We start from the raw sequence: 25,619 nt of genomic DNA on the forward strand, positions 1-25,619 counted from the left end.
TCTGGTTGCAAACTTCCTGGTTATTTAACAAAGTTCCACGATTTTTTTCATAAACTATGTTAATTAATGCGTACATTTGGGGAATTTATCATTTAATTATTACTTTATAAAAAAATATATATTTTTCAGATTATTTATATCTGTGTCTGGTGTTGTCCATGAGCTCTAGTGGACAGACCACATGGTTCCTGAGAAAATAGCCTATTATAAAAACATCTAATCAACAAAGTAATTTCACTGAGTTCAAATCGAGGATACGCTGGCTTGAAATCGGACTCGGGGGGGATATCATGCGCATCAATTGGTGCTTTTATGTTGAAGGCAAGAACTCTACAAACCGGTGTGACACGTGTGGAAACCGGAAGAGGTGACAAACAGGATTGTGGGAAATGTAGCAAATCTTTAGCGCAAGCAGCCTGCTGTAAGGGTAGTAGCCGCGCTAGGTGTATATCAGCAGGATTTTAAAAAAAAAATCGCGGTACAATATTACCGCCAACATTATCAAAGCCTGATAATGACCTCAGCTTCATGGAGCCTCTCGTTTATTGCCGCCGTCAGTATTCTTATTGCCTGCCCAAGACCCTCTCATTCCTGGGATTCAGACATTGAGCTCTACGATCTAGTGGAGGAAATTCAACAAAACTTTTACGAATTCCTGTCTGTTGAGCAGGTAAGTCATAACTCGTTTTTATTTTTTTATTTTTTTACCTGTAAACGTTTACTAACTAGCATTTTCTTTTTGAAGTCCTAAATAGAGATCTGTTCCCATGATGAGGCCTGTTGTAGTTTTTTTTTTTTTTACTAGCTACGTGTACCTAGACTACCGGGAGACGAGCAAACCATGACGTGTCAGGTTGCTTCCCGTTATTTTGTATTATAACCCCTGATGAAAGTTAAGGTAGGTAGTTAAATATCGTTAGCTAGTTCTTCATCTTGCAAGGAACACTGTTGCTTCACCAGCCAAAGTTTACTGGTCTGGGGCAGGCTTTTGCTCCAGCTCTACTCTAACACATACGATTTTTACTCATCTGATTCAGCAACGCATCAGGACCATGAGCAGCTGAATGAGGTGTGTTGAAATAGGGCTGGAACAAAAGCCTGCACGCCCGTCAGCTCTCCAGGAGGAGGGTTGGCCACCATATGGACAAACTGAGTACAGGATAGTGTTGAATACTGTGTTGTCCTGCAATGGAGTCATCAGAGTTAGTGTTGAATACTGTGTTGTCCTGGAATGGAGTCATCAGAGTTAGTGTTGAATACAGTGCCGTCCTGGAATGGAGTCATCAGAGTTAGTGTTGAATACAGTGCCGTCCTGGAATGGAGTCATCAGAGTTAGTGTTGAATACAGTGCCGTCCTGGAATGGAGTCATCAGAGTTAGTGTTGAATACAATGCCGTCCTGGAATGGAGTCATCCGAGTGCCATGTCTTTGTAGGACTCCGTTAACCTTGGAGGTGATTACTGTCCTCTGGATAGGATGGGGAACCATAGGCCCCGATTCCCTTGGTTTAGTTACTGTCCTCTGGATAGGATGGGGAACCATAGGCCCCGATTCCCTTGGGGTAGTTACTGTCCTCTGGATAGGATGGGAAAGCATAGGCCCCGATACCCTTGGGGTGGTTACTGTCCTCTGGATAGGATGGGAAAGCGTAGGCCCCCAAAACTGTGGGACATGTCAGGTAGAATGAGAGCGTACAGACTGATTTAGTGCCAGAGACTAGTTATTATGCTTGTGATAAACCATGTGTGTGATATCACCACACACAATACCCTCTGAAATGTGTCATGTACATGTCGTTTTCCTGCTCACCTCTCTCTCTCTCTCTCTCTCTCCTGAGTGCAGGATGCCTCGTCGACGGACATCAGAAAGGCCTATCGCAGGCTGTCGCTCACGCTGCATCCTGACAAGAACAAAGATGCAAATGCTGAAACACAATTCAGACAGGTCAGCCCACTCACTTTACATTTTGTATTTATTATGGATCCCCATTAGCTGCTGCCAACGCAGCAGCTACTCTTCCTGGGGTCCAGCAAAATGTATACAATTTTAAAACATTACAATACATTCACAGATTTCACAACACACTGTGCCCTCAGGCCCCTACTCCACCACTACCACATGTCTACAGTACTAAATACATGTGTGTGTGCATGTTTCTGCCAATGTGTGTGTTGCTTCACAGTCCCCGCTGTTCCATAAGGTGTTTTTTTAATCTGTTTAAAAATGATTTTTTAAATCAAATTTTACTGCATGCGTCAGTTACTTGATGTGGAATAGAATTCCATGTAGTCATGTCTCTATGTAGTACTGTGTGCCTACCATAGTCTGTTATGGACTTGGGGACTGTGAAGAGACCTCTTGTGGCATGTCTTGTGGGGTATGCATGGGTGTCAGGAGCTGTGTGCCAGTAGTTTAGACAGACAGCTCATTGCATTCAACATCTCATAAACATCTCATAAATAAAAGTAGTGATGAAGTCAATCTCTCCTCCACTTTCAGCCAGGAGAGATTGACATGCATTAATATTAGCTCTCTGTGTCCATCCAAGGGCCAGCCGTGCTGCCCTGTTCTGAGCCAATTGCAATTTTTCGAAGTCCTTTTTTGTGAAAACTGAGCACGACAGTAGTCAAGGTGCGACAAAGCTAGGGCCTGTAGGACCTGCCTTGTTGATAGTTTTAAGAAGGCAGAGCATCACTTTATTATAGACAGACTTCTCCCCATCTTAGCTACTACTGCATCAATATGTTTTGACCATGACAATCTAGTGTTACTCCAAGCAGTTTAGTCATCTCAATTTGATCAATTTCCACATTTAGTACAAGATTTAGTTGAGGTTTAGGGTTTAGTGAGTGTTTTGTTTCAAATACAATGCTTTTAGTTTTATAAATATTTAGGACTAACTTATTCCTTGCCACCCAATCTGAAACTAACTGCAGCTCTTTGTTGAGTGTTGCAGTCATTTCAGTCGCTGTAGTAGGTGATGCGTATAGTGTTGAGTCATCCGCATACATAGAAACTCTGGCTTTACTCAGTCAGTGGCATGTCGTAAGTAAAAATAAAAAAAAGCAAGGGGCCTAAACAGCTACCCTAATTCCTGATTCTACCTGTATCATTTTTCTCTCTCCCATAGCTGGTGGGCATCTATGAAGTACTGAAAGATGAAGAGAGGAGACAGAGGTCAGCCCCCCCCCCCCCCCACCTTCTCTCACTACTTTCTTCTGAAAGTGGGAGGAGTCTGTCACATTCACAATTTCTTACACAATTTTGTGGAGATTACAGTATTCTGTCATTATTAGGTATATTATATCCTCACCGTGTTATTCACCAGTGTATAATTTTAGTATGTATTTCCTATGTTACCCACCACAGCAGTGGAGGGAGAAAATGAGGAAAGCATTTTAAAAAAACAAATACCATTTTCACACTGCTGAGCCAAGCTGTTCTGCCCCTTATCACTGCTTGAAAAACTATCCATCACAGTATGGTTTGGGTAGACACGGTAGTGTGAACCACCCCTACAATTTGCCATTGGGGAAATCCTCAAACCACTTTTTCGTTTTGGTTCCTCTCAACTACAGGTACAATGATGTCCTGGTCAACGGGCTACCGGACTGGAGGCAGCCAGTGTTTTATTACAGGCGGGTGAGGAAGATGAGCAATGGGGAGCTGGGCTTCCTGCTCTTCCTCATCCTGACCGTGTGCCACTATGTAGTCATCTGGTCCGTCTACCTGGAGAAGCAGCTGGTGAGGGGACCGTGCATGACCTTTCACCTGTCTGGTTTTTTAACTGCCAAACTGTAATCCAAGATTGCTGTAATCCAAGTTTAAATTAGCTGTAATCCAAGTTTAAATTAGCTGTAATCCAAGTTTGCTGTAATCCAAATTTAAATTAGCTGTAATCCAAGTTTGCTGTAATCCAAGTTTGCTGTTATCCGTTCCACAGCTTCAATTCTATTAACTTAGCCCCCCCCCCCCCAATGGGCAGTTATTGCTGTGCTGAAAAAGTGGGATTAAAAAGCATTTTTCTGTGTTTGTATAAAGTATAAATACACTGGTGCAATTTAACACTGGGTTTCTCAGCCTCAGCATATTCCGGATTTTATAATAACCAATTACTTCCATTTAACAATGTTCAATTAAATAGTCCAAAACTTAACTTATTGAATTATTCAAACTAAATATGTAAGAGATGTCACATTTCTCCCTCTGTCATATAATAAATGTAATTGATTTGCAGTAAAATGTTTCCCCTTGAACCAAGTAAGATTCTGCAACTAAAAAGTTGTTTTGTGTGTGTGAGCAAAGTGAAGCCCATAGATTTCTAATAACCTGCGTGACGTCTTCCTTCCACATGGTGCTTCTCCTACTAGGATGAACTTCTGAGCAAGAAGAAAAAAGAGAAGAAGAAAAAGACGAGTAGCAAGAGCGCCGAAGAATCGCGTTTTATCGGACAGGAAAAAATAGAGAGGTGAGTGTCACAAGGTGTTCCTAATTTCACAAGTAAATATCATATTGAATTATAATAATACAGCACTTGCTTTTATTTTTTGGGGCAAAATGGCAAAATTTGACGCTTCATGCCCAACTTCTCAAGCGGTGGAACTGTTTATTAGTAGAACAGTTGAAGTGCTCGTTGCATGTGAAAAATGTCACGGAAAACGCATTGGAATGTTGCTCCTTTGTTTGTTTAGCATGTAGTGTGTAGTTTATTCATGTGTGTTGTATGTACACTTCAGCATGGTCACGTGTCCTTTTTCCTTTCAGGTCACATGACAAACCTCATTGGCAGGATATCCTGCCACTCAAGCTGAGCACTTGGCTTTATCTCTCTGTCAAGTCCCTCCCCCATGTCATACAGGTAGTTAGTTCTCTTACCTTCACAGTCTAGGAACAGCCCTTAGCTGTGGTATATTGACCAACATATACAGAGCCTGGTGAAAGTATTCCCTCTCATTGCACATTTTCTATCACAGTATTTGTGTACTATTATTATTTATTTAATGGCAATTGATAAGATCCTATCAGCATTCTCAGCGAGCGACAATTTATCTTTAATTTTGTCTGTGCTACAGGACGCCAAACAGTATTACAAAGATTATAAGGAGATGAAGATCAGAGAGAAAGAGGAAGTGGAAGCCATGGCACTGGCAGAACAGGATGCTACTACAATAAGTAAGGACTTGTAGAAGATTGAAGTAGACAACTTAATTATCTGCCTAATTATGACTGATTGTTCACTTTTGCCTGGTCTTTATTTAAAAGTAAGATTTTATTTTATTAACCTGCCTGGATAAATAAAGGTTAGCTGGATCAAACAAGAGAATAGGACATCATAATACATTTTATTTGTAGAGCAAAATCGTTTTTCTGAAATAATTCAGTAACTGAATGTAAAAAAAAAAAAAAAAAAACTAGGCAAGGCGGTTAAGAACAAATTCTTATTTACAATGACTGCTTACACTGGCCAAACCCGGATGACGCCGCTTTATGGGACTCCCAATCACGGCTGGTTGTGATACAGCCTGGATTCGAACCAGGGTGTCTGTAGTGACACCTCATGCATTGTGTCTTCGACCGCTGTGCCTCCCAGGAGCATCAGTTGTAATTGTCCCCAGCCGTGTGCTCTTGTCTCATCACGTTCCTCACTTCCCACAGAAGAGAAACGATCCAAAGTGAAGAAGCCGAAGTTTGAGTTCCCCGTTTATGAGCCTTCCCTTACAGTCGCAAACTCACTGGCGTACGACCAGGGAACGTCTATCGAGGAGATCGAAAACCAGCTGGATGACTGGCTCGAGGATAAGAAGTCTCAGAAGAAAAAGGTGGGTCCACAATATTTTCCCTCTGTGGAAAGGTTTGTTCCATGACGTTAGTAAAGCTCTGCTCTTTTAATACAGCCAAATATTGGATTATAAAGTTAGTTTTATTTGCCATTTGTAGGTATAGTTGGACAGTTACCAGAGTTTGATCTGTCTAATAGATCCTATTCTAGGATCAAGTAAGGTAAATTGCATGAATCTGAGGCAACAAGCAAGATGGAATAGATTTTGGATGGTCATTATATCGTTATGTTCACCAAAATACCTAAAATACCTGCTTTTTTTCCCAACAGGGATTTGCGTAAAACCTGGGAATTTTGGGAACGTTTCTGGAATTTTGCAGCCCTAAGCCAAAATGGCCTAGTCTTTGGTCTAATCTTGTTTGTCGTTTCTTCAGGCTCCGGAGTGGTCAGAAGAGGACATCACTCTTCTGACAAGGAGTATGGCCAAGTTCCCTGGGGGAACACCTGGACGTTGGGAGAAAATCGCCCACGAACTAGGAAGATCGGTGACCGATGTGAGTATACATTGGGAATGGGTGGTGCATGGAAAACTCTGGACTTAAATGGAAGGAATGTGCATTTTTTTTTTGTCAGTCTTAGAAAAATATACAGCAAAATTAACATTTTGTGTTTAGAAATTGAGGAGAATAATTGCTTGTCAAAGAACAATTTCAAATATTGTGATCCTTTGCAGGTTACTGCAAAAGTCAAACAAGTCAAAGATGGTCAAACCAACACATCAGGTAAGTCAGTTTTTTAAAAACTTTAACTTGTTTGACCTTTGCAGTAACCTGCGATGGACCACTTTATTGTTCAGTTGTTGCCTTATCAGGCATGGCACATTTTTAAAAATGTCTTCTACAATCATGCAATGTTTAATAGGAGATGAAAATGTAATGTATACAGCTGAATCCAGGATATTACTCCCAATACTGAAGCAGCATTTGTATTTAATGTCCGCGAGGACACTAGGGCCTATGATGTTTGGAATATAGCCATTCCAGTTTAAACTTGTTCTGAAATGAGTGCTGACAACTGCACCATTTTTGTTGTGTTTAGAAAACTGTCCCCTTTAATAAAAAAAAATGGAATACTTTATTCATCAGCAGAGAGACGGCATCTTAACTTGTACCTCTTTGATGCAGGGCTGGTGAAACTCTCTGAGCTCAAGGCCCAGGGCAGCAGCGCTTTCCCAGGAAAGGGCTCCATAGCTGGGGCCGGAGCCGTACCTGACAGCTTAATGACCCAGCGTGATGACCCCCAGCCTCCGGCAGCAGCCATGGCAGAGGGGACAGAATATAGGGGCGGAGGGGACGAAGAAGAGGGCATCCAATCCGGTGGTGTCAGGAGGAGAGGTAAAAAGACTGGGGGTGGAGGGGCGGGGGTCGAGGCTAAGGGACACAGACAGAGGGACTTTGACTACACAGCTGCAGCCGAGAAGGACAGCGGAGAGGAGCAGAGTCCGCCCCCCTCTTCAGTCCCACAACCGTCCAAGGAGAAGGCCACTGCGGAGACTGACGACGTCTGGACCCAGAACCAGCAGAAGCTTCTGGAGCTGGCCCTACAGCAGTACCCGCGAGGCACCACGGAACGCTGGGACTGGATTGCCAAGGTGGTCCCGGGGAAGAGAAAGGTGAGAGATTACCCCCCCCCCCCCCCCATCACAATGTAACATTGCAGAGTGTGTCAAAATGTTTGGCTGGCCCCAGTTTAAGTCGTGTGTACAGTTTGCCTAATCTATACTGTCTGTGGTAATTGACATGATCCGTCAACTTTTTTGTCCACTTATTTATAATTGAAATACTTTCCTGAAACAATTTCGATGAGTGTTAGATGTAGGTAGTTAGAATATGGAAATAACCTAACTTAAATTGTCATGAATAGCTGAGATGGTAAACCATGATTTAATTTTGAATGGTGATGGACCTATACTGTTTTTCAGGAGGAGTGTATGATCCGTTACAAACTTTTGGCTGAGCTGGTGCTGAAAAGGAAGCAGGCCAAGAGCTGACTTCCCCCCCAAAGACCGCCATCTTGAAATCAGTTTTCTTTTGGATCCCCCACAATGCAACATTGCAGGGTGTGTCAAAACATTTGGCAGACCCCAGTTTATTGCCTAATCTAGCCCCTTTTCCTGGCTACCCTTCAATGTGATCTAAAAGGATGGAAGGAAATATAATGAATAATACACATATGGTTGCTTCAACCTGTCTGGTTATTTTTATCTCTTAAAAGGACAGAAGAGGACCTGGGAGAAGGGACTAGGGCCCATCGTCTCATGTCTGTCATGTGCCTTAGCTCCGCCCAAAGCATGCCATCCAGCCTCCTCTCTATGGACTGCCATGTGAGGAGTGTTCAGCACGCCAACAAACAAAAGAAAATCAATACTTTTTTTTGCTGTGTCATTTTAAATCGCACATGTACTGAATATAACTTGTTTGAGAAGGAAATAAATGGTTTTATTTATTTACATGGATCCATTGGTGCACTGTTTTGACATTTCAATTTCAGCCCTAAAAATATATAAATAAACTAGCGGTCAAACAGGGAAATGGTTCCAATTGTTTCTAAAATTCCCTATGTTGGAAAATTTAAGGGCTGATTGTGTAGGTTTACCCTGGCATGACGTTTTGACAACCTTGTAATTCATCAATATTTACTCTGATGCTGAGTAGTATTTTCAAAGCAAAGTAGACATCATGCAAGACTACAAATCCCTGCAAGCTCCTGCACCTCGTCTCTAACTGACACCTTTGCTAACAGGTATTGTATCAATTCAAAAACTTTCACAAGACAGTTCACAGAATTATCAATATTTAAGAAATGTAGCCAATTTATTTATTACGACATTTAGGTAACGTTGCAAGAACTAGAGAGATTTACTTTTTCCTCTGTGGCAGTCTTGTCCAGGTTATCATGGCATTTGTATTTCTTTGCGATAGCCGTATTAGCGTTTAATAAACAATAAATATATATTAAGTCACCTTGTCCGGGAGAGATTTACAGGTATCAAAAACGTCACGCCAGGGTAAGCCTACACAACACAGTCCTTTATTTGAAGTGTTTGCCATTTTTCCCGGTGGGGGATATTAATGGTGGAAAAACGATTGGAACCATTTGTTTTATCGCTAGGCATTATGACTCATACTGTGGTACTCGTTCGGAGACAGAGCTGCATGTAACAGTGTTGAGAAACATTTTAGCCTCAGGTGCTGACGAACAGACCATTTTAATCAATAAGGTTGACTCAATTTTAAAGAGCTTTACTTACTTTTGTCTACATAAGGAAATCATAAAACAAATGTTTAGACAGTGTTCCCTTAAAACCCTGAATTAAAGTGCATATTTAGATCTGACTTTCATATTTAAAATAGTTTCAAATTATACATTTTCCAAATTCAATTAACCTTGATTAAAAGTTCTTTCCTCATATTGATAGGTGAAGGGGTCACACAGGATGTTGGTACGCCTTACCAACTACTCCCAAACAGGAAATACAGGGGACAAGTGTACATGGTGGAAGTGGCCTGGTGTCACCAGTACATAGTGGAGGTGGCCTAATGGGAGCTGTCGTCCAAAAAGTTATACTTTTTACTCGTCTGTCCCTAGAGTCTTGATGATTATCTACGTGCTTTAAGTCAACTTTTTGGATGAGATGGGTTCCATTATGTCCAGCGAAAACCAATTACTGCTTTCCACAGAAAGAACCTCGTACCATGGTGGTGAAAGTGTGATGGTTTGCTGGACCTGGATGACTTGCCTTAATAGAAGGAACCATGAATTCTGCATCAGAGAATTCTACAGGAGAATGTCAGGCCATTCGTCTGTGAGCTGAAGCGCAGCTGAGTCATGCAGCAAAACAAGTATACGTGAAAATTGTTAAAAAGCAACCAATTTGAAGTTTTGAGATGTGGCAGACCTTGAAAGGAGTGGTTCATGCTTGAAAACTCCCAAAATGTCACTGAGTTAAAGCAGTTCTGCATTGGAGAATGGGCCAAAATTCCTCCACAGCGATGTGAGAAACCAATCGACAACTACAGGAAGCTTTTGGTGGCAGTTAATGACGGCAGGTAGCCTAGTGGTTACAACGTTCGGCCAGTAACCGAAAGGTTGCTAGATCCAATCCTCGAGCTGACAAGGTAAAACATCTGTTGTTCTGCCCCTGAACAAGGCAGTTAACCCACTGTTTCTAGGCAGTCAGGGTAAGTAAGAATTTGTTAACTGACTTGCCTAGTTAAAAACGTTAAATAAATGTAAAAAAAAAAACTCAGTGTAAGGGGGCAATTACTTTTTCCACACAGGGGAATTGGGTGTTACATAACTTTAAGTTAGTATAATTGCTAAACTCAGCTTCCCTTTATCTAATAGCAGGTTTTACTTGAAGATCGGTTAACATTCAGTATCAAAAAGAGAAATCAGAAAAGGGGCAAATACATTTTCACAGCTCGAAACAAATACATTTTCACAGCTCGAAACAAATACATTTTCACAGCTCGAAACAAATACATTTTCACAGCTCGAAACAAATACATTTTCACAGCTCGAAACAAATACATTTTCACAGCTCGAAACAAATACATTTTCACAGCTCGAAACAAATAAATTTTGCACAACAGTTTGTCTGCGCAAAAGTAATTGCTCGAAGCATTGGCGACACCCCACAATGGTTAAGCATCGACTAGCCCCCGCGATATGCAACTTTTCAGGGAAGTTAGGAACCAATATACACAGGCAGTAGGAAAGCTAAGGCTAGCTTTTTCAAACAGAAATTTGCATCCTGCAGCACAAACTCCAAACAGTTCTGGGACACTGTAAAGTCCATGGAGAATAAGATCACCTCCTCCCAGCTGCCCACTGCACTGAGGCAAGGAAACACTGTCACCACCAATAAATCCACAATAGTTGAGAATTTCAAAAAGCATTTTTCTATGGCTGGCCATGCTTTCCACCTGGCCACCCCTACCCTGGTCAACAGCCCTGCACCCCCCACAGCTATTTGCCCAAGCCTCCCCCATTTCTCCTTCACCCAAATCCAGATAGCTGATGTTCTGAAGGAGCTGCAAAATCTGGACCCCTACAAACCCGCTGGGCTAGACAATCTGGACCCTCTCTAAAATTATCAGCCGAAATTGTTGCAACCCCTATTACTAGCCTGTTCAACTTCTCTTTCGTATCGTCTGAGATCCCCAAAGATTGGAAAACTGCTGCGGTCATCCCCGTCTTCAAAGGGGGAGACACTCTAGACCTAAACTACTACAGACCTATATCTATCCTACCCTGCCTTTCTAAGGTCTTTGAAAGCCAAGTTATAACAAACAGGTCACCGACCATTTCGAATCTCTCCGAGCTGGTCATGGGTGCACCTCAGCCACGCTCAAGGTCCTTAACGATATCATGACCTCCATCGATAAGAGATATTACTGTGCAGCCGTCTTCATCGACCTGGACAAGGCTTTCGACTCTGTCACTCACCACATTCTTATCGGCAGACTCAACAGCCTTGGTTTCTCAAATGACTGCCTCGCCTGGTTCACCAACTACTTTTCAGACAGAGTTCAGTGTGTCAAATCGGAGGGCCTGTTGTTCAGACCTCTGGCAGTCTCTATGGGGGTGCCACAGGGTTCAATTCTCGGGCTGACTCTTCTCTGTATACATCAATGATGTCGCTCTTGCTGCTGGTGCTTCTCTGATCCACCTCTATGCAGACGACACTATTCTGTATACTTCTGGCCCTTCTTTGGACACTGTGTTACCTAACCTCCAGACGAGCTTCAATGCCATACAACACTCTTTCCGTGGCCTCCAACTGCTCTTAAATGCAAGTAAAACTAAATGCATGCTCTTCAACCGATCGCTACCAGCACCTGCCCGTCCATCCAGCATCACTACTCTGGCGGTTCTGACTTAGAATATGTGGACAACTACAAATACCTGGGTGTCTGGCTAGACTTAACTCTCCTTCCAGACTCACATAAAACATCTCCAATCCAAAGTTAAATCTAGAATCGGCTTCCTATTTCGCAACAAAGCCTCCTTCACTCATGCTGCCAAACTTACCCTAGTAAAACTGACTATCCTACCGATCCTTGACTTCGGCGATGTCATTTACAAAATAGCCTCCAGCACTACTCAGCAAATTGGATGCAGTCTACCACAGTGCCATCCGTTTTGTCACCAAAGCCCCATATACTACCCACCACTGCAACCTGTATGCTCTCGATGGCTGGCCCTCGCTTCATATTCGTCGCCAAACCCACTGGCTCCAGGTCATCTATAAGTCTTTGCTAGGTAAAGCCCCGCCTTACCTCAGCTCACTGGTCACCATAGCAGCACGCGCTCCAGCAGGTATATTTCACTGGTCACACCCAAAGCCAATTCCTCTTTTGGCCGCCTTTCTTTCCAGTTCTCTGCTGCCAATGACTGGAACAAATTGCAAAAATCACTGAAGGTGGAGACTCATATCTCCCTCACTAGCTTTAAGTACCAGCTGTCAGAGCAGGTTACAGATCACTGCATCTGTAAATATCCCATCCAAATACCTCATCTCCATACTGTTATTTCTTTTTTTGCTCCTTTGCACCCCAGTATCTCTACTTGCACATTCATTCTGCACATCACTCCAGTGTTTAATTGCTAAATTGTCATTATTTTGCCACTATGGCCTATTTATTGCCTTACCTCATTTGCACACACTGTATATAGACTTTTCTTCTATTGTGGTATTGACTTTTTTATTTATTCCATGTGTAACTGTTGTTTGTGTCGCACTGCTTTGCTTTATCTTGGCCAAGTCGCAGTTGTAAATGAGAACTTGTTCTCAACCAGCCTACCTGGTTAAATAAAATAACGTCTTGGATTCAAATGCAGGCAATTGGTTTCCAGAAAAAATACATTTTCCCTATGGGGACAATAAAATCAGTAAAGTGAAATGAAGTATTTCATGGTAAATAATGTTTAATTATTTCCATCCCTATACAATGTGAGGACTGGCTGGCTGCAAGCCACAATTTTCATGTGGTTATTTTGGCTTCTAAATGACTAGCTTTAGTACAGACCATTAGGAGCACCTGCCCTGCAAGCTGTTGCAGTAACTGTACATAGAAGAGCCTTGAAACCTCTTTGGTAAAATGTTTCAAGGTAAAGTACAACTTCATTTAGATATTTGTTTTACATTTAATTGAACTGCTTTTCTATAGCGATTATCATAAAACACTAAAGCATTGTGCATAACACCTGACATGGTCAACAATATTTTGCCCACATACTTCTTATATAATAAACATGTCATATTTTTTCACTGTCTGTTAGTGTGGCCTAATACTGCACAACTGTTCACCAGTTTCACTACAGTGTTACTGAAGGCCTGTGTGTGTTGAGCACGGAGGTTTACATCAGTTCATGAAGTCACTGGGATAAAAGTTCATGTTTAGGTCTGGTGTATTCTTGATTACTGGGTCCACTCATTTGCCTTTCTTCATCTTTGAAACCCTCTCCTTTCTCTTCTTCACGTGTTTCGGTGTTTTGTTTTTTCTCTTTTCCCTCTGGGCCTCCTTGGCCAGTTTCTTCATCTCCTAAGAAATGCAGAAACAGGTTTGGGTATAGAATGTTAGATTAAAGCATTGATGTAATTTTAGGTGACTTGAAATTCAGACTGAAAGAAATCTAAATAGTTTGATATTTGCTCCAGATTTAGTTTTGTCTAGGCCATGTAATAACCTAAAAGTAGTGGGCACAGTTACAGGGTTACAATAACCACAAGGTGCTCACTCCCTCTGGTGGTCAATTGTGTCATTTCCTATTTTTTTTATTCATACCTCCAATGCAATAAGATGTTTGTTTTTTTAAATCTGCTGATAGCAGTTAAATATTGCAAGATTACTTGACAAATTCACCTTCACACAGTTTTAATAGAAACATACCTTCTTGTCAATCTGAGACTCCTCTCCCACAGACTCCTGTTTGCCACCATCCTCATCTTCATCTTCATCCTCTGAACTTGAGCTCTCCTCTACATCACAGTCCTGGAGCAGGGCAGGTACCTACAAATGGAGGGACGAAATAACAGTCAACAATTTAACATTTACAACAGTCAATAAACAATCATACTACTTACCATTCCTCAACTCATGCAGGGTCATGGTAAAAATATTCACAACCACACATGACTTTATTCTCAATTAGAAGCCATTATTAAAATCTTGTTTATTTCAGTTGACAGTCGCCACAGAAAGCCACACCTCTATAAAAAAAATATCAACCTCTCTTTAATTGACACGCAACCTTTGCTGCCAATTCACATAGGAAAAGGGTGGCATTGAGTTTGACTTACTGTCTGAACTCCAGACAGATCCTTCTTCAGGCCCGTCACTGTCTGGTAGAGGATCTATATCAAAGAGATCACAGGCATTAATACAGAAGAGCCAGATTAATAAATCCCAGTGTAGGGGTTGGCTCAATCACATTGCTACTGAAAAAAACTAACAAATATCAGGAAGTATAGAAACCTGTAAAGTGAACCATGAGTTAGGGGGTTGTTGACAAAGTCGACTACTTTGGTGTCAGAATGGTGTGTTTGAGCGGTGACGTCCGGGTTTTAGTCAACTCACGTTGTCATTCTGCATGTTGTGCGAGGACTCGTCGTCTTTCATGTTTGTCATGGCGTCCACGTCGCGTTCGTAGTGGCTCACTTCTGTAAGTGTGCGTGGGATGTACGCGTTCTTAAACACCTGTCACAGTTCAACAATAAACCAAAACAGAGAGAACGTTAGAATATCGTGGAGGAACCCAAAAAAAACATTTCACCTTCATGGTTATCAGATCTAAAAAAATTATTTAAAAAAAAAAGACTTGACCTCCTCATTCACACTATCCTGATTGGACCTCTCCTCTGCCGTCCTCTCGGAAGCAATGTCCATCGCCTACAAAGGAAAGAGAGCCACCATGAACACAGGCATATCAAACGGCCATGCTCGCTGAGTACTGAGCGTGTACAGAAACGCACGGAGCATCCCACAGTGCAACTTTTTCACTTGACAAAACAAATACAAAAAAAAAATACAAAAAAAACGGCATACGGTTATGATTCAATCGTGTAGATGCGTAAACTTCACATCAAATGAAACATCCCCCCCCCCCCACCTCCCTACCTTTTCCAAGTAGAGGTTGATGTTGCTGCTGGTGATGGAGGGATCGGTGACGAACTCAAAGAGCTCGCGCAAAGTCATCGCCGCTACCCCTCTCTTCAGGAAAAAGTCTGAGGGACACGGGACCAAATCTCATCGAGCCTTTTATCCAAACTCAGAGCCTCATACTTCCCAACAGAAACCATAGGCACGGGACACTCCTAGTATATGCACTGCCTCTTGTCCTATAACCTCTTGTCTACATTAACCTCTGTGTTTCACATATTACGTGCATGTCGGGTTGGAGTTACGGCAATCTCAGATGAAATGTAGCTACATTTGACGATATTAAACAAAACAGAACTTTCATACATGTTTTGTTTCGAAAAACCTTTTAGAATATTAGAACGCTTTGTCAAATAATAAAATAAACCATCTGCGCTTTAGAAATGCAATATTCTATTACCCACAAGCATTAAGGCTGTGGTTGGTTGACAACGTCACAGAGCGCTGATCTAGGATCAGGTCCCCCCCCCCCCCCCCTGGGTCATATGTATTATGATGGTGAAAGGCTAAACTTATCCGGTATCAGAACTCTTTCTCTAGCGACTGTGTGAATACGGGCCTGGGCCACACGTACCATTGACATTGGTACAGTCTTTGCGCAGGAACTCGAGAGCGTGGGGGTGGTCGTGCTCCACAGACTGGGACACGTCGATGATGTAGGCGTCACCGTCGTTGTACCTTGAAAGATAGGCAATAATTGAATATATAAATATATATATATAAACAATTGAATGCATCAATTTAGTCAACCCCAGTATCTTCCATAATTGCACCAATGGAAGTGTTTTTCCTTAAAGGCACAATCAGTAATATTTCCTGTTGTTCAATTCAAAATGGTAATTTCAATGTACAATACAACACCATTGATTCTCTATGAATATCTAACGAAGAAGAAACGCCTGATGAATATAACTATTAAGCGTAGTTCACACACACACACACACGTACATCAGATAACAAGAGGGAACTTACAGCATGTTGAACTCACTGAGGTCTGAATGGACCAGCCGGGCCTCCTGGTACATAACCCTCATGTTGTGTATCACCTGGAGATACAGCTCGCGTGCTTTGGACTCGGACAGGGAAGCGTTCTTCAACAGCGGAGCAGGCCTGGGACCAGAGATACAGATTAAAACAGATCTTCAAAGCCAGGAGAAGCATCCACGTTCATCAGTTTGCTATATAGTAAACGTAGATGTGTGTGCAGACCTGCGTAGAATGCATCTCAAACACCACACACACTGCGATAACACAGCAGCAAAAACAACAGCGTTCAACATTGACATAGTTAAAGTATAGAAAAACATAACAGCCTTAACAGTAGTTACCAGAAGTTACAGAACAAAACCCCCTATGAAACTTGTTTGCTCTCAAATCATCACATTAGCAATGACTACTGTTGAATGAGTGAATTGTTTGTCCTTTTTGAGAGAATTTATTTGGACCACAGCTTCACTACATACAGGCTAGATAAAACCAGAACTTACACATAGAACTAGGAAACAACCTTTAAGCCAGACATAGTAACTGGTATATAATATTGACATGTCAAAACAGAAACGAAGCCTGATCATACTTACATGTCATCCTTGCCGATGAAACTCATGAGGAGCACGTGGCTACGCAGCATGATTGGCTCCGGACTCGGGATGCCTGCCGTCTGCAACCTGGAGGCAGGCAGTACGAAGAGACAAGCAAAAACGCAGGGTCGTATTCTTTCGGGCACACCAAGTGAAACGGAAAACCAGCGTTTCTTATTGGACAAGTCCAAGTAGTCCCTCCCCTTTTCAGTCAGTTTTCAAAACCAATTAAAACTAGTGAATTTAGGGTCAAAGGTGATTCATTGACCCAACGGTGCCAGGTAGTCTACCCAACGGTGCCAGGTAGTCTACCCAACGGTGCCAGGTAGTCTACCCAACGGTGCCAGGTAGTCTACCCAACGGTGCCAGGTAGTCTACCCAACGGTGCCAGGTAGTCTACCCAACGGTGCCAGGTAGTCTACCCAACGGTGCCAGGTAGTCAACCCAACGGTGCCAGGTAGTCTACCCAACGGTGCCAGGTAGTCTACCCAACGGTGCCAGGTAGTCTACCCAACGGTGCCAGGTAGTCTACCCAACGGTGCCAGGTAGTCTACCCAACGGTGCCAGGTAGTCTACCCAACGGTGCCAGGTAGTCTACCCAACGGTGCCAGGTAGTCTACCCAACGGTGCCAGGTGGTCTACCCAACGGTGCCAGGTGGTCTACCCAACGGTGCCAGGTAGTCTACCCAACGGTGCCAGGTGGTCTACCCAACGGTGCCAGGTGGTCTACCCAACGGTGCCAGGTAGTCAACCCAACGGTGCCAGGTAGTCTACCCAACGGTGCCAGGTAGTCTACCCAACGGTGCCAGGTAGTCTACCCAACGGTGCCAGGTAGTCTACCCAACGGTGCCAGGTAGTCTACCCAACGGTGCCAGGTAGTCTACCCAACGGTGCCAGGTAGTCAACCCAACGGTGCCAGGTAGTCTACCCAACGGTGCCAGGTGGTCTACCCAACGGTGCCAGGTGGTCTACCCAACGGTGCCAGGTGGTCTACCCAACGGTGCCAGGTGGTCTACCCAACGGTGCCAGGTAGTCTACCCAACGGTGCCAGGTAGTCTACCCAACGGTGCCAGGTGTCTACCCAACGGTGCCAGGTGGTCTACCCAACGGTGCCAGGTGGTCTACCCAACGGTGCCAGGTAGTCTACCCAACGGTGCCAGGTAGTCTACCCAACGGTGCCAGGTAGTCTACCCAACGGTGCCAGGTAGTCTACCCAACGGTGCCAGGTAGTCTACCCAACGGTGCCAGGTAGTCTACCCAACGGTGCCAGGTAGTCTACCCAACGGTGCCAGGTAGTCTACCCAACGGTGCCAGGTAGTCTACCCAACGGTGCCAGGTAGTCTACCCAACGGTGCCAGGTAGTCTACCCAACGGTGCCAGGTAGTCAACCCAACGGTGCCAGGTAGTCTACCCAACGGTGCCAGGTAGTCTACCCAACGGTGCCAGGTAGTCTACCCAACGGTGCCAGGTGGTCTACCCAACGGTGCCAGGTAGTCTACCCAACGGTGCCAGGTAGTCTACCCAACGGTGCCAGGTAGTCTACCCAACGGTGCCAGGTAGTCTACCCAACGGTGCCAGGTAGTCTACCCAACGGTGCCAGGTAGTCTACCCAACGGTGCCAGGTAGTCTACCCAACGGTGCCAGGTAGTCTACCCAACGGTGCCAGGTAGTTTACCCAATAATGTTGAATTATTTGACGTTCCAGAAGGTATCTGGTATAGGTTCTTAACCATTTACACTAACTTGAAATGTTTCTTACAGAAGGAATATGAAAAGTACATGCATAAGCACGGTAGCAATTGAAACAGTTTGGAGATTATGGGAAAATTATTAGACCAAATTTGAGGACAACAGTTCACCTGACGAGACTGAATCCAAACATTACACTGTTGATTTGATCTGTATTTTACATTTACTGCCACATTAACGACATCTGAAAATCCTCTGGATACTTTGAGTAACATGATGACAATATTCCTGGACAATGTGTTGTAGGTGCAACATAAGAGAATGACAAGAGGTTGAGGCAGAGGACTAACTGGTGTCTCCAAGTGGACACACACACACACACCTCTCCAAAGTGTGCATTTTTCCTAAGTATATTGAACAACAATATAGAATCAACATGTAAAAATAAAATAAGTGTTGATCCCATGTTTCATGAGCTGGAATAAAAGATGACAGAAAGTCCATATGCATAAAAATAAAATAATCTTTCAAAATACATAAAGTTCTCTTAATTTACAGCATTTCTCTCACTCAGACAAACCATTTGCAAAAGTTGCCCAATTATTACGGGAGGGACGGGCGCAACTTCTTGTCGCGTGCAATGCTCATGTTCAGATCGTCTCGTCAGTCAAAACCCATACAGAGCTGTGAAGAGCAGTCTGAGCTATGACGTCATGTATTGCATGTTACTGTACAGCCACTGCGTTCCGATTTAGGCGCTTATCATTGCCCGAATCTGCAATTTGCAACCAGTATACGGGTATGAGTGTAAAGGGGTAAATACCACCTTAAACCGGGAGTAAAATAAAGCGTAACCAAGGTTACCTTTTCCATGGCTCATCTTGGGGATGCTCACCTGATGAGGTTTCTCATCTCCTTCTCGGCCCAGGTTCGCACCATCTTCCTGGGGTTTCCTTTACAGTAGCCATGGCGGAACCTGGAGGGCAGACGACAGACTTCATCAGCTTTAAACATGGCTGACGCAATCCAAGTCTACTGTACGCTAGGGATGGGCGTGAGTACTCGATTAGTTTATATTGGATTAATAATCGCATGCAGGTACTCAATATAAAATTGCAATTATTTAGCAGGTTACATTTCTAAGCACTGACAAAATCAACTAATATGCTTTGTTTCTAGAGTAGGTAAAGTGCAGTAAAAAAATGTTTTTAATTTCAGCCCTATTTATCATTTAAAAAACACTAACATGCGAGTACTCAAATATTTTTCAATGCGAGTATATCCAACACAGAATCTTTCAAAAGCCCATTCCTACGGTACACAACAGACTGCACCAAATAGTTAGTTCCACATCAACCCCTTCTGAAATACGGTTACTTAAAGGTCTTGGTTTTATAACACCATCTTAGACAAGCCAGGAAATGCTGTTCACCTGAATTCTCCACTAACATATTTGTCACGGTCCTTGAACAGTAAGATGGAGGTCTTGTAGATCTTGATGGCTCTGCTCTCACCATTGGCAGTGGTTGCGTGGTAAACATTTGCCTGTTGGTAAAAAGCACTTTGAAATAATGAAACTGAATATGCCATTCGTAGGACGATAAGTTGCCCACAATTGTTTTTTTAAATATAACAACTAGGCAAGTCAGTTAAGAACAAATTCTTATTTACAATGACGGCCTACCCCGGCCAAACCCTGACGACACTGGGCCAATTGTGCGCCGCCCTATGGGGACTCCTGATCACGGCCGGGTTGTGATACAGCCCGGGATCGAACCAGGGTCTGTAGTGATGCCTCAGGCAATGAGATGCAGTGCCTTAGACTGCGGCGCTACTCGGGGAGGCCCAAGTGTTCCACAGTGGTGGATACATTTGCCTCATGACGTTGTGGGATCAACTTGCCTCTTTGCCTGTGCTGATACATCCATTGATCTCTGAAATGACACCCCGGCTGAGCATCTTAAACAGAATCATTCGCGTCCGCGGGTCCAACACCTTTCAAACAAACAACATAAGGAAATCAATTCACTGTTGATTTTCTGTTACTCAGGCTTACGCTTACACTGACATCAGGTATGAAATCCAAACAGAATGCCATCACCACATAAAATAACTGTCATTTTCATCTCTGATTTAGTACTATTGATTCAATTGTTTTTTTCCCCCGCATCAATCTACACACAATACCCCATAATTACAAAACAAAAACAGGTTAAGAAATGTTTACTAATTTAATTTTAAAAACCCCCCAGAAATATCACATTTACATAAGTATTCAGAACCTTTACTCAGGACTTTGTTGAAGCACCGTTGGCAGCAAATACAATCTTAAGTCTTCTTGGGTATGCCGCTACAAGCTCGACATGCATTTGGAGAGTTTCTACCATTCTTCTTTGCAGATCCTCTCAAGCTGTGTCAGGTTGGATAGGGAGCGTTGCTGCACAGCTATTTTCAGGTCTCTCCAGAGATATTAGATCGTGTTCAAGTCCAGGTTCTGGCTGGGCCACACAAGGACATTCAGAGACCTGTCCCGAAGCCACTCCTGTGTTGTCTTGGCTGTGTGCTTAGGGTCATTGTCCTGTTTGAAGGTGAACCTTCACCCCAGTCTGAGGTCCTGAGCTCTCTGGAGCAGGTTTTCATCAAGGATCTCTCTGTACTTGGCTCCATTCATCTTTGCCTCGATCCTGACTAATCTCCCAGTCCCTACCGCTGAAGAACACTCCCACAGCATGGTTTCTGCCACCACCATGCTTCACCGTAGGGATGGTGACAGGTTTCTTCCATATGTGACGCTTGGCATTCAGGTCAAAGAGTTCAATCTTGGTTTCATCAGACCAGAGAATCTTGTTTCTCATTGTCTGAGTCCTTTAGGTGCCTTTTGGCAAACTCCAAGCGGGCTGTCATGTGCCTTTTACTCAGGAGTGACTTCCGTCTGGCCACTCTACCATTAAGCCCTGATTGGTGGAGTCCTGCAGAGATGGTTGTCCTTCTGGAAGGTTCTCCCATCTCCACAGAGGAACTCTAGAGCTCTGTCAAAAGTGACCATCGGCTTCTTGGTCACCTCCCTGACCAAGACCCTTCTCACCAGATTGCTCAGTTTGGCTGGGTGGCCAGCTCTAAGAGTCTTGGTGGTTCCAAAATTATTCCATTTAATAATGGAGGTCACTGTGTTCTTGGGGACCTTCAATGCTGCAGAAATGTTTTGGTACCCTTCCCCAGATCTGTGCCTCGACACAATCGTGTCTTGGAGCTCTACGAACAATTCCTTCGTCCTCATGGCTTAGTTTCTGCACTGACATGCACTGTCAGCTGTGGGACCTTAGACAGGCGTGTGCCTTTCCAAATCGTGTCCAATCAATTGAATTTACTACAGGTGGACTCCAATCAAGTTGAATAAACAGCTCAAGGATGATCAATGGAAACAGGATGCTCCTGAGCTTAAGTTCGAGTCTCATAACAAAGGTTCTGAATACCTTATATAAGGTATCTGTTAATTTTAATACATTTGAAAAAAATTCAAAATATTTGTTTTCACTTTGTCATTATGGGGTATTTTGTGTAGATTGATGAGGGGGAAAATTATTTTATCCATTTTTGAATAAGACTAGCGTAACAAAAATGTGGAAAAAGTCAATGGGTCAGAATACTTCCCAAAGGCACTGTATGCATTTATGTATGCATGTGTAAAATAAATAAATATTTACAATAATCTGTGTGTAATATATATATATATATATATATATATAAATAAATACAATAATCTGTGTGTAATATATATATATATAAATAAATATATACAATAATCTGTGTGTAATATATATATATATATAAATAAATATATACAATAATCTGTGATATATATATATAAATAAATACAATAATCTGTGTGTAATATATATATATATAAATAAATAAATACAATAATCTGTGTGTAATATATATATATATAAATAAATATATACAATAATCTGTGTGTAATATATATATATATAAATAAATATATACAATAATCTGTGTGATATATATATATAAATAAATACAATAATCTGTGTGTAATATATATATATATATAAATAAATATATACAATAATCTGTGTGTAATATATATATATATAAATAAATATATACAATAATCTGTGTGTAATATATATATATATATAAATAAATATATACAATAATCTGTGTGATATATATATATATATATATATAAATAAATATATACAATAATCTGTGTGATATATATATATAAATAAATACAATAATCTGTGTGTAATATATATATATATAAATATATACAATAATCTGTGTGTAATATATATATATATATAAATAAATATATACAATAATCTGTGTGATATATATATATAAATACAATAATCTGTGTGTAATATATACAATAATCTGTGTGATATATATATATATATATATATATATATAAATAAATAAATACAATAATCTGTGTGTAATATATATATATATAAAACTATAAAACTCCAACAGGAATAAAACTATTTTTAAAAGCACACCTGCTCAACTGTAGCCCGATCAGATTTGTCTTTCACTCGAAACCTAGCGGAAGTAACCACAACAGCCAACAAAATTATTTTTTATACAATAACAGAAATAAAAAGGTACTCTTTACTCCAAGCAGTGCATTGTCATGTTCAGTGACAGGTTACATACGTGTCAGCATTTTGTTGTTTCTGCATCACGGTCACTTTGTTGATCACAGAGTCAGCATAGTTGAGCTTATCTACAGTAAAACAAACACATTCAGCGCTCTATACAGTTACTTCTCACATTGTATTATCCATCTACACAGCTAAAATACTTAGTGCTGAGCGATTGGTGCTTTGAGGTCGGTTCGGTTCCTGTTCGATTATCAAAAAAATACCAGTTTGCGATTATTTGAGTTGAATGCTGTACCCCAAATAAAACAATGAATAAAAGTCCCATGACAGTATTAACCATAATTTATCCACATTACTTTAATAAAATATTTCAGTTCTTGTTTATATTACTTGATTGCTTTGATTATTTTACTCCAAGTCATCTCCATAGAGCTACTGCCTATGCTGTCTGACAAAAATCACTATTTTGTAGTAAACAAGGCATGCTGAACACCATCAATCCCTTTCATAATTTCAGGTAGAGATGTTGCTAAGCAACTGCTGCTCTCTATATATGACCTCACAATCACACAAGCTTGTCTCTTCAGTAGCAGGCGTAAAAGAAACAGACTGTACAAGTAGATGTGCAATGGATTATGGACATTGTAGTTAATTACCACGTTTTATGCACTAAAATATGTAGAATATTGGCCTGTTGGAAACTACAAATCCCTACTACGGCACAGTTCAGGGTGGATCTTGATTCATCTCTAGAGAAACTGAAATGTGCTCATTGAGCTCAGAAAGAAAACAGAACGAAATTGAATTAAAATAATTGAACAGTAGTCAATTAGTTGTTTTAAAAATGAAAAATTGCCAAAATTTCAGTTAATCGCTCAGCACTAAAAATTCTACTTGAACTCACCTAAATTAATTTTGTGTTCAAACTTCCTCAGAGCCTTGTCAGTGGGGGTTGACAGTTTCTGTGATTTGTTAGTAAGATTTTGTTTATTTGCCTGCAAAAAAAACAAAAACAGATGACATCAATTTGCTTCATTGTCTCATATACCCAATATTGGCTCCTGCTATGGGAGCAGATTATTATCAAACTCCACTAGTACATGTACATTTTGAAATTATGATTTATTTGCTGATAGTCTATAAAGTTCAGTTTTGGACTGTCTGGGACTCAACTCCACATCAGCCTGGGACATGGCCCAGAATAAGACGATGTGGAGATCCATGTCGAGGTTCTGAACTTACCTGGTGATTCATTCCTGTTCTATTAGCCATGTAGCGTTTTGTCAAGTCCCCAGTCTCATTCCAGTCCCAATCATCATCCTCCTCTTCTTCTTCCTCCTCCTCCTCCTCCTCATCATCATATTCACGCAAATCATGATATGGTGTTTCCAGACTAACTCCACTGACCTGGCCCTCTATTGCAAGCATCTCCTCAGCTGGTTGGGTGATGGCAACACTATTTAAAAGAAACATAGCTAGTGGTCAGGCTCTGTACATTGAAACACTGACAGAAAGAAAACAAATAATTGACTTAGCTAGCTACATGAACAAAGGGAGAGGGGCAATACATGACATGCAGTGTGCTGTTTGTCTTGAGTCATTACATACGTTCCTTGATTAATCTTTGCTAGATTTGCAATGCTAAATGCAATGTAAAGAGACATGGGCTACCTTGTTTTATAGATAACGTTTCATACTAGCTAGCCAGCCTAAAGACCGGCAGATGGCGATATTCTGGCGCATGATTGTGTGAAATTGTGTTTCATATGGAAAGTATACATATTTTCCCAGTTTTCTCACCATTAAATTGAGTTAGGGAGGAAATCAACGCAATTTGTAACCTGAATGGAGAATGTTATGTCAGAACCGGTCCACCGGTGGATATGAATGTATAAACAAGGCTGCGTACAACAATATCGCCATCTGCCGGCCTTTTGGATACGAGCTAACACTTGAGTAGGCACAGGACACGTACACAACTCTCCTAGAGTTTTAATTAATTTATTTAACTAAGCAAGTCAGTTAAGAACAAATTCGCCAACCTCGCCCTAACCCGGCCAACCCCTGTCTAACCCGGCCAATTATGCGCCGGCCTGTGGGACTCCTAATCACGGCCGGCTGTGATAGTTAGTTGGTTAAAGTAGCTAGCTAGATCATTTAGTCAAAACTCATGTTGTGAAATATAAATTCAACACGCTTTTCTTTTATTTTTTAAACGTATCCAATAAGTTGTTCAAACAATGAAATAGCTAAATACTTAGCTATAACTAGTTATATGCCTGTGGTTGGTCGCTAACGCTAGCTAGATAACGTTAATGCCAATGCCACGCATGCTAGCAACAACAAACAAGGATATAAGTACGACTAGCAGTAAAAGGCTACAAATAAAGGATACTTGTCGACACCTGTTTGATTCGTCCGCATCATCAAACTGTCCTGGTACAATCTGGGCCATGGACATTTCAATGCTGTATTTCACTCCAATGTGAGTTACAACTCGTGTAAGAAGCTCGTCTGTTTCTACACACTTCCGTCTATTTTTCTTCTTCTTCGACGAGGTTTAACAGCGGGTTGGCATCCAATAAATGCTGCATTACCGCCACCTGCTAGACTGGAGTATAACTACCTTATACTTTGCTTGAATGTTTTTTTTTTAAACTACCCCTACCGTCTCTTCACTCACACACACACAAAAATAACACCACCCTACTCC

At 41.8% G+C, this 25,619-nt stretch overlaps 2 protein-coding genes across 2 annotated transcripts; one reads left to right on the forward strand and one right to left on the reverse strand.

The window, feature by feature from the left end:
* Nucleotides 1-361: 361 nt before the first annotated feature.
* LOC139375818 (dnaJ homolog subfamily C member 1-like) lies at nucleotides 362-8,294 on the forward strand. The gene is made up of 12 exons (XM_071117709.1): nucleotides 362-670; nucleotides 1,843-1,944; nucleotides 3,131-3,177; nucleotides 3,579-3,744; nucleotides 4,371-4,468; nucleotides 4,765-4,858; nucleotides 5,073-5,172; nucleotides 5,656-5,819; nucleotides 6,214-6,333; nucleotides 6,513-6,561; nucleotides 6,964-7,451; nucleotides 7,761-8,294. Exons 1-12 carry the CDS (start codon nucleotides 515-517, stop codon nucleotides 7,827-7,829), a joined length of 1,653 nt encoding a protein of 550 aa, XP_070973810.1. The 5' UTR covers nucleotides 362-514; the 3' UTR covers nucleotides 7,830-8,294.
* A 4,458-nt stretch (nucleotides 8,295-12,752) lies between these two features.
* Nucleotides 12,753-25,465, reverse strand: LOC139375817 (RIO kinase 1 (yeast)). The gene is made up of 17 exons (XM_071117708.1): nucleotides 25,312-25,465; nucleotides 24,149-24,362; nucleotides 23,811-23,901; nucleotides 22,959-23,028; nucleotides 22,802-22,844; nucleotides 20,178-20,270; nucleotides 19,708-19,820; nucleotides 19,171-19,251; nucleotides 16,587-16,673; nucleotides 15,979-16,116; nucleotides 15,581-15,684; nucleotides 14,965-15,071; nucleotides 14,671-14,736; nucleotides 14,425-14,544; nucleotides 14,148-14,201; nucleotides 13,738-13,857; nucleotides 12,753-13,389 (listed from the first exon to the last, which is right to left on the reverse strand). The coding sequence occupies exons 1-17, from the start codon at nucleotides 25,365-25,367 to the stop codon at nucleotides 13,279-13,281; spliced, it is 1,668 nt and encodes a 555-aa protein (XP_070973809.1). The 5' UTR covers nucleotides 25,368-25,465; the 3' UTR covers nucleotides 12,753-13,278.
* Between the last annotated feature and the right edge of the window lie 154 nt (nucleotides 25,466-25,619).

Source organism: Oncorhynchus clarkii, chromosome 20 (assembly GCF_045791955.1).
Source record: "Oncorhynchus clarkii lewisi isolate Uvic-CL-2024 chromosome 20, UVic_Ocla_1.0, whole genome shotgun sequence".
In the NCBI taxonomy this organism is placed as follows: Eukaryota; Metazoa; Chordata; class Actinopteri; order Salmoniformes; family Salmonidae; genus Oncorhynchus; species Oncorhynchus clarkii.

Excerpts from the sequence above, each read along its gene's own strand:
- LOC139375818 (XM_071117709.1), top strand. The coding sequence starts at position 515 with ATGACCTCAGCTTCATGGAGCCTCTCGTTTATTGCCGCCGTCAGTATT. Across the intron at positions 671-1,842 it reads AATTCCTGTCTGTTGAGCAG|GATGCCTCGTCGACGGACAT; the intron begins GTAAGTCATAAC and ends TCCTGAGTGCAG. Across the intron at positions 6,334-6,512 it reads TAGGAAGATCGGTGACCGAT|GTTACTGCAAAAGTCAAACA; the intron begins GTGAGTATACAT and ends GATCCTTTGCAG.
- LOC139375817 (XM_071117708.1), bottom strand. The coding sequence starts at position 25,367 with ATGTCCATGGCCCAGATTGTACCAGGACAGTTTGATGATGCGGACGAA. Across the intron at positions 14,202-14,424 it reads ACAACATGCAGAATGACAAC|ATCCTCTACCAGACAGTGAC; the intron begins GTGAGTTGACTA and ends TCTTTGATATAG. Across the intron at positions 13,858-14,147 it reads ATCTGTCTGGAGTTCAGACA|GTACCTGCCCTGCTCCAGGA; the intron begins GTAAGTCAAACT and ends CTCCATTTGTAG.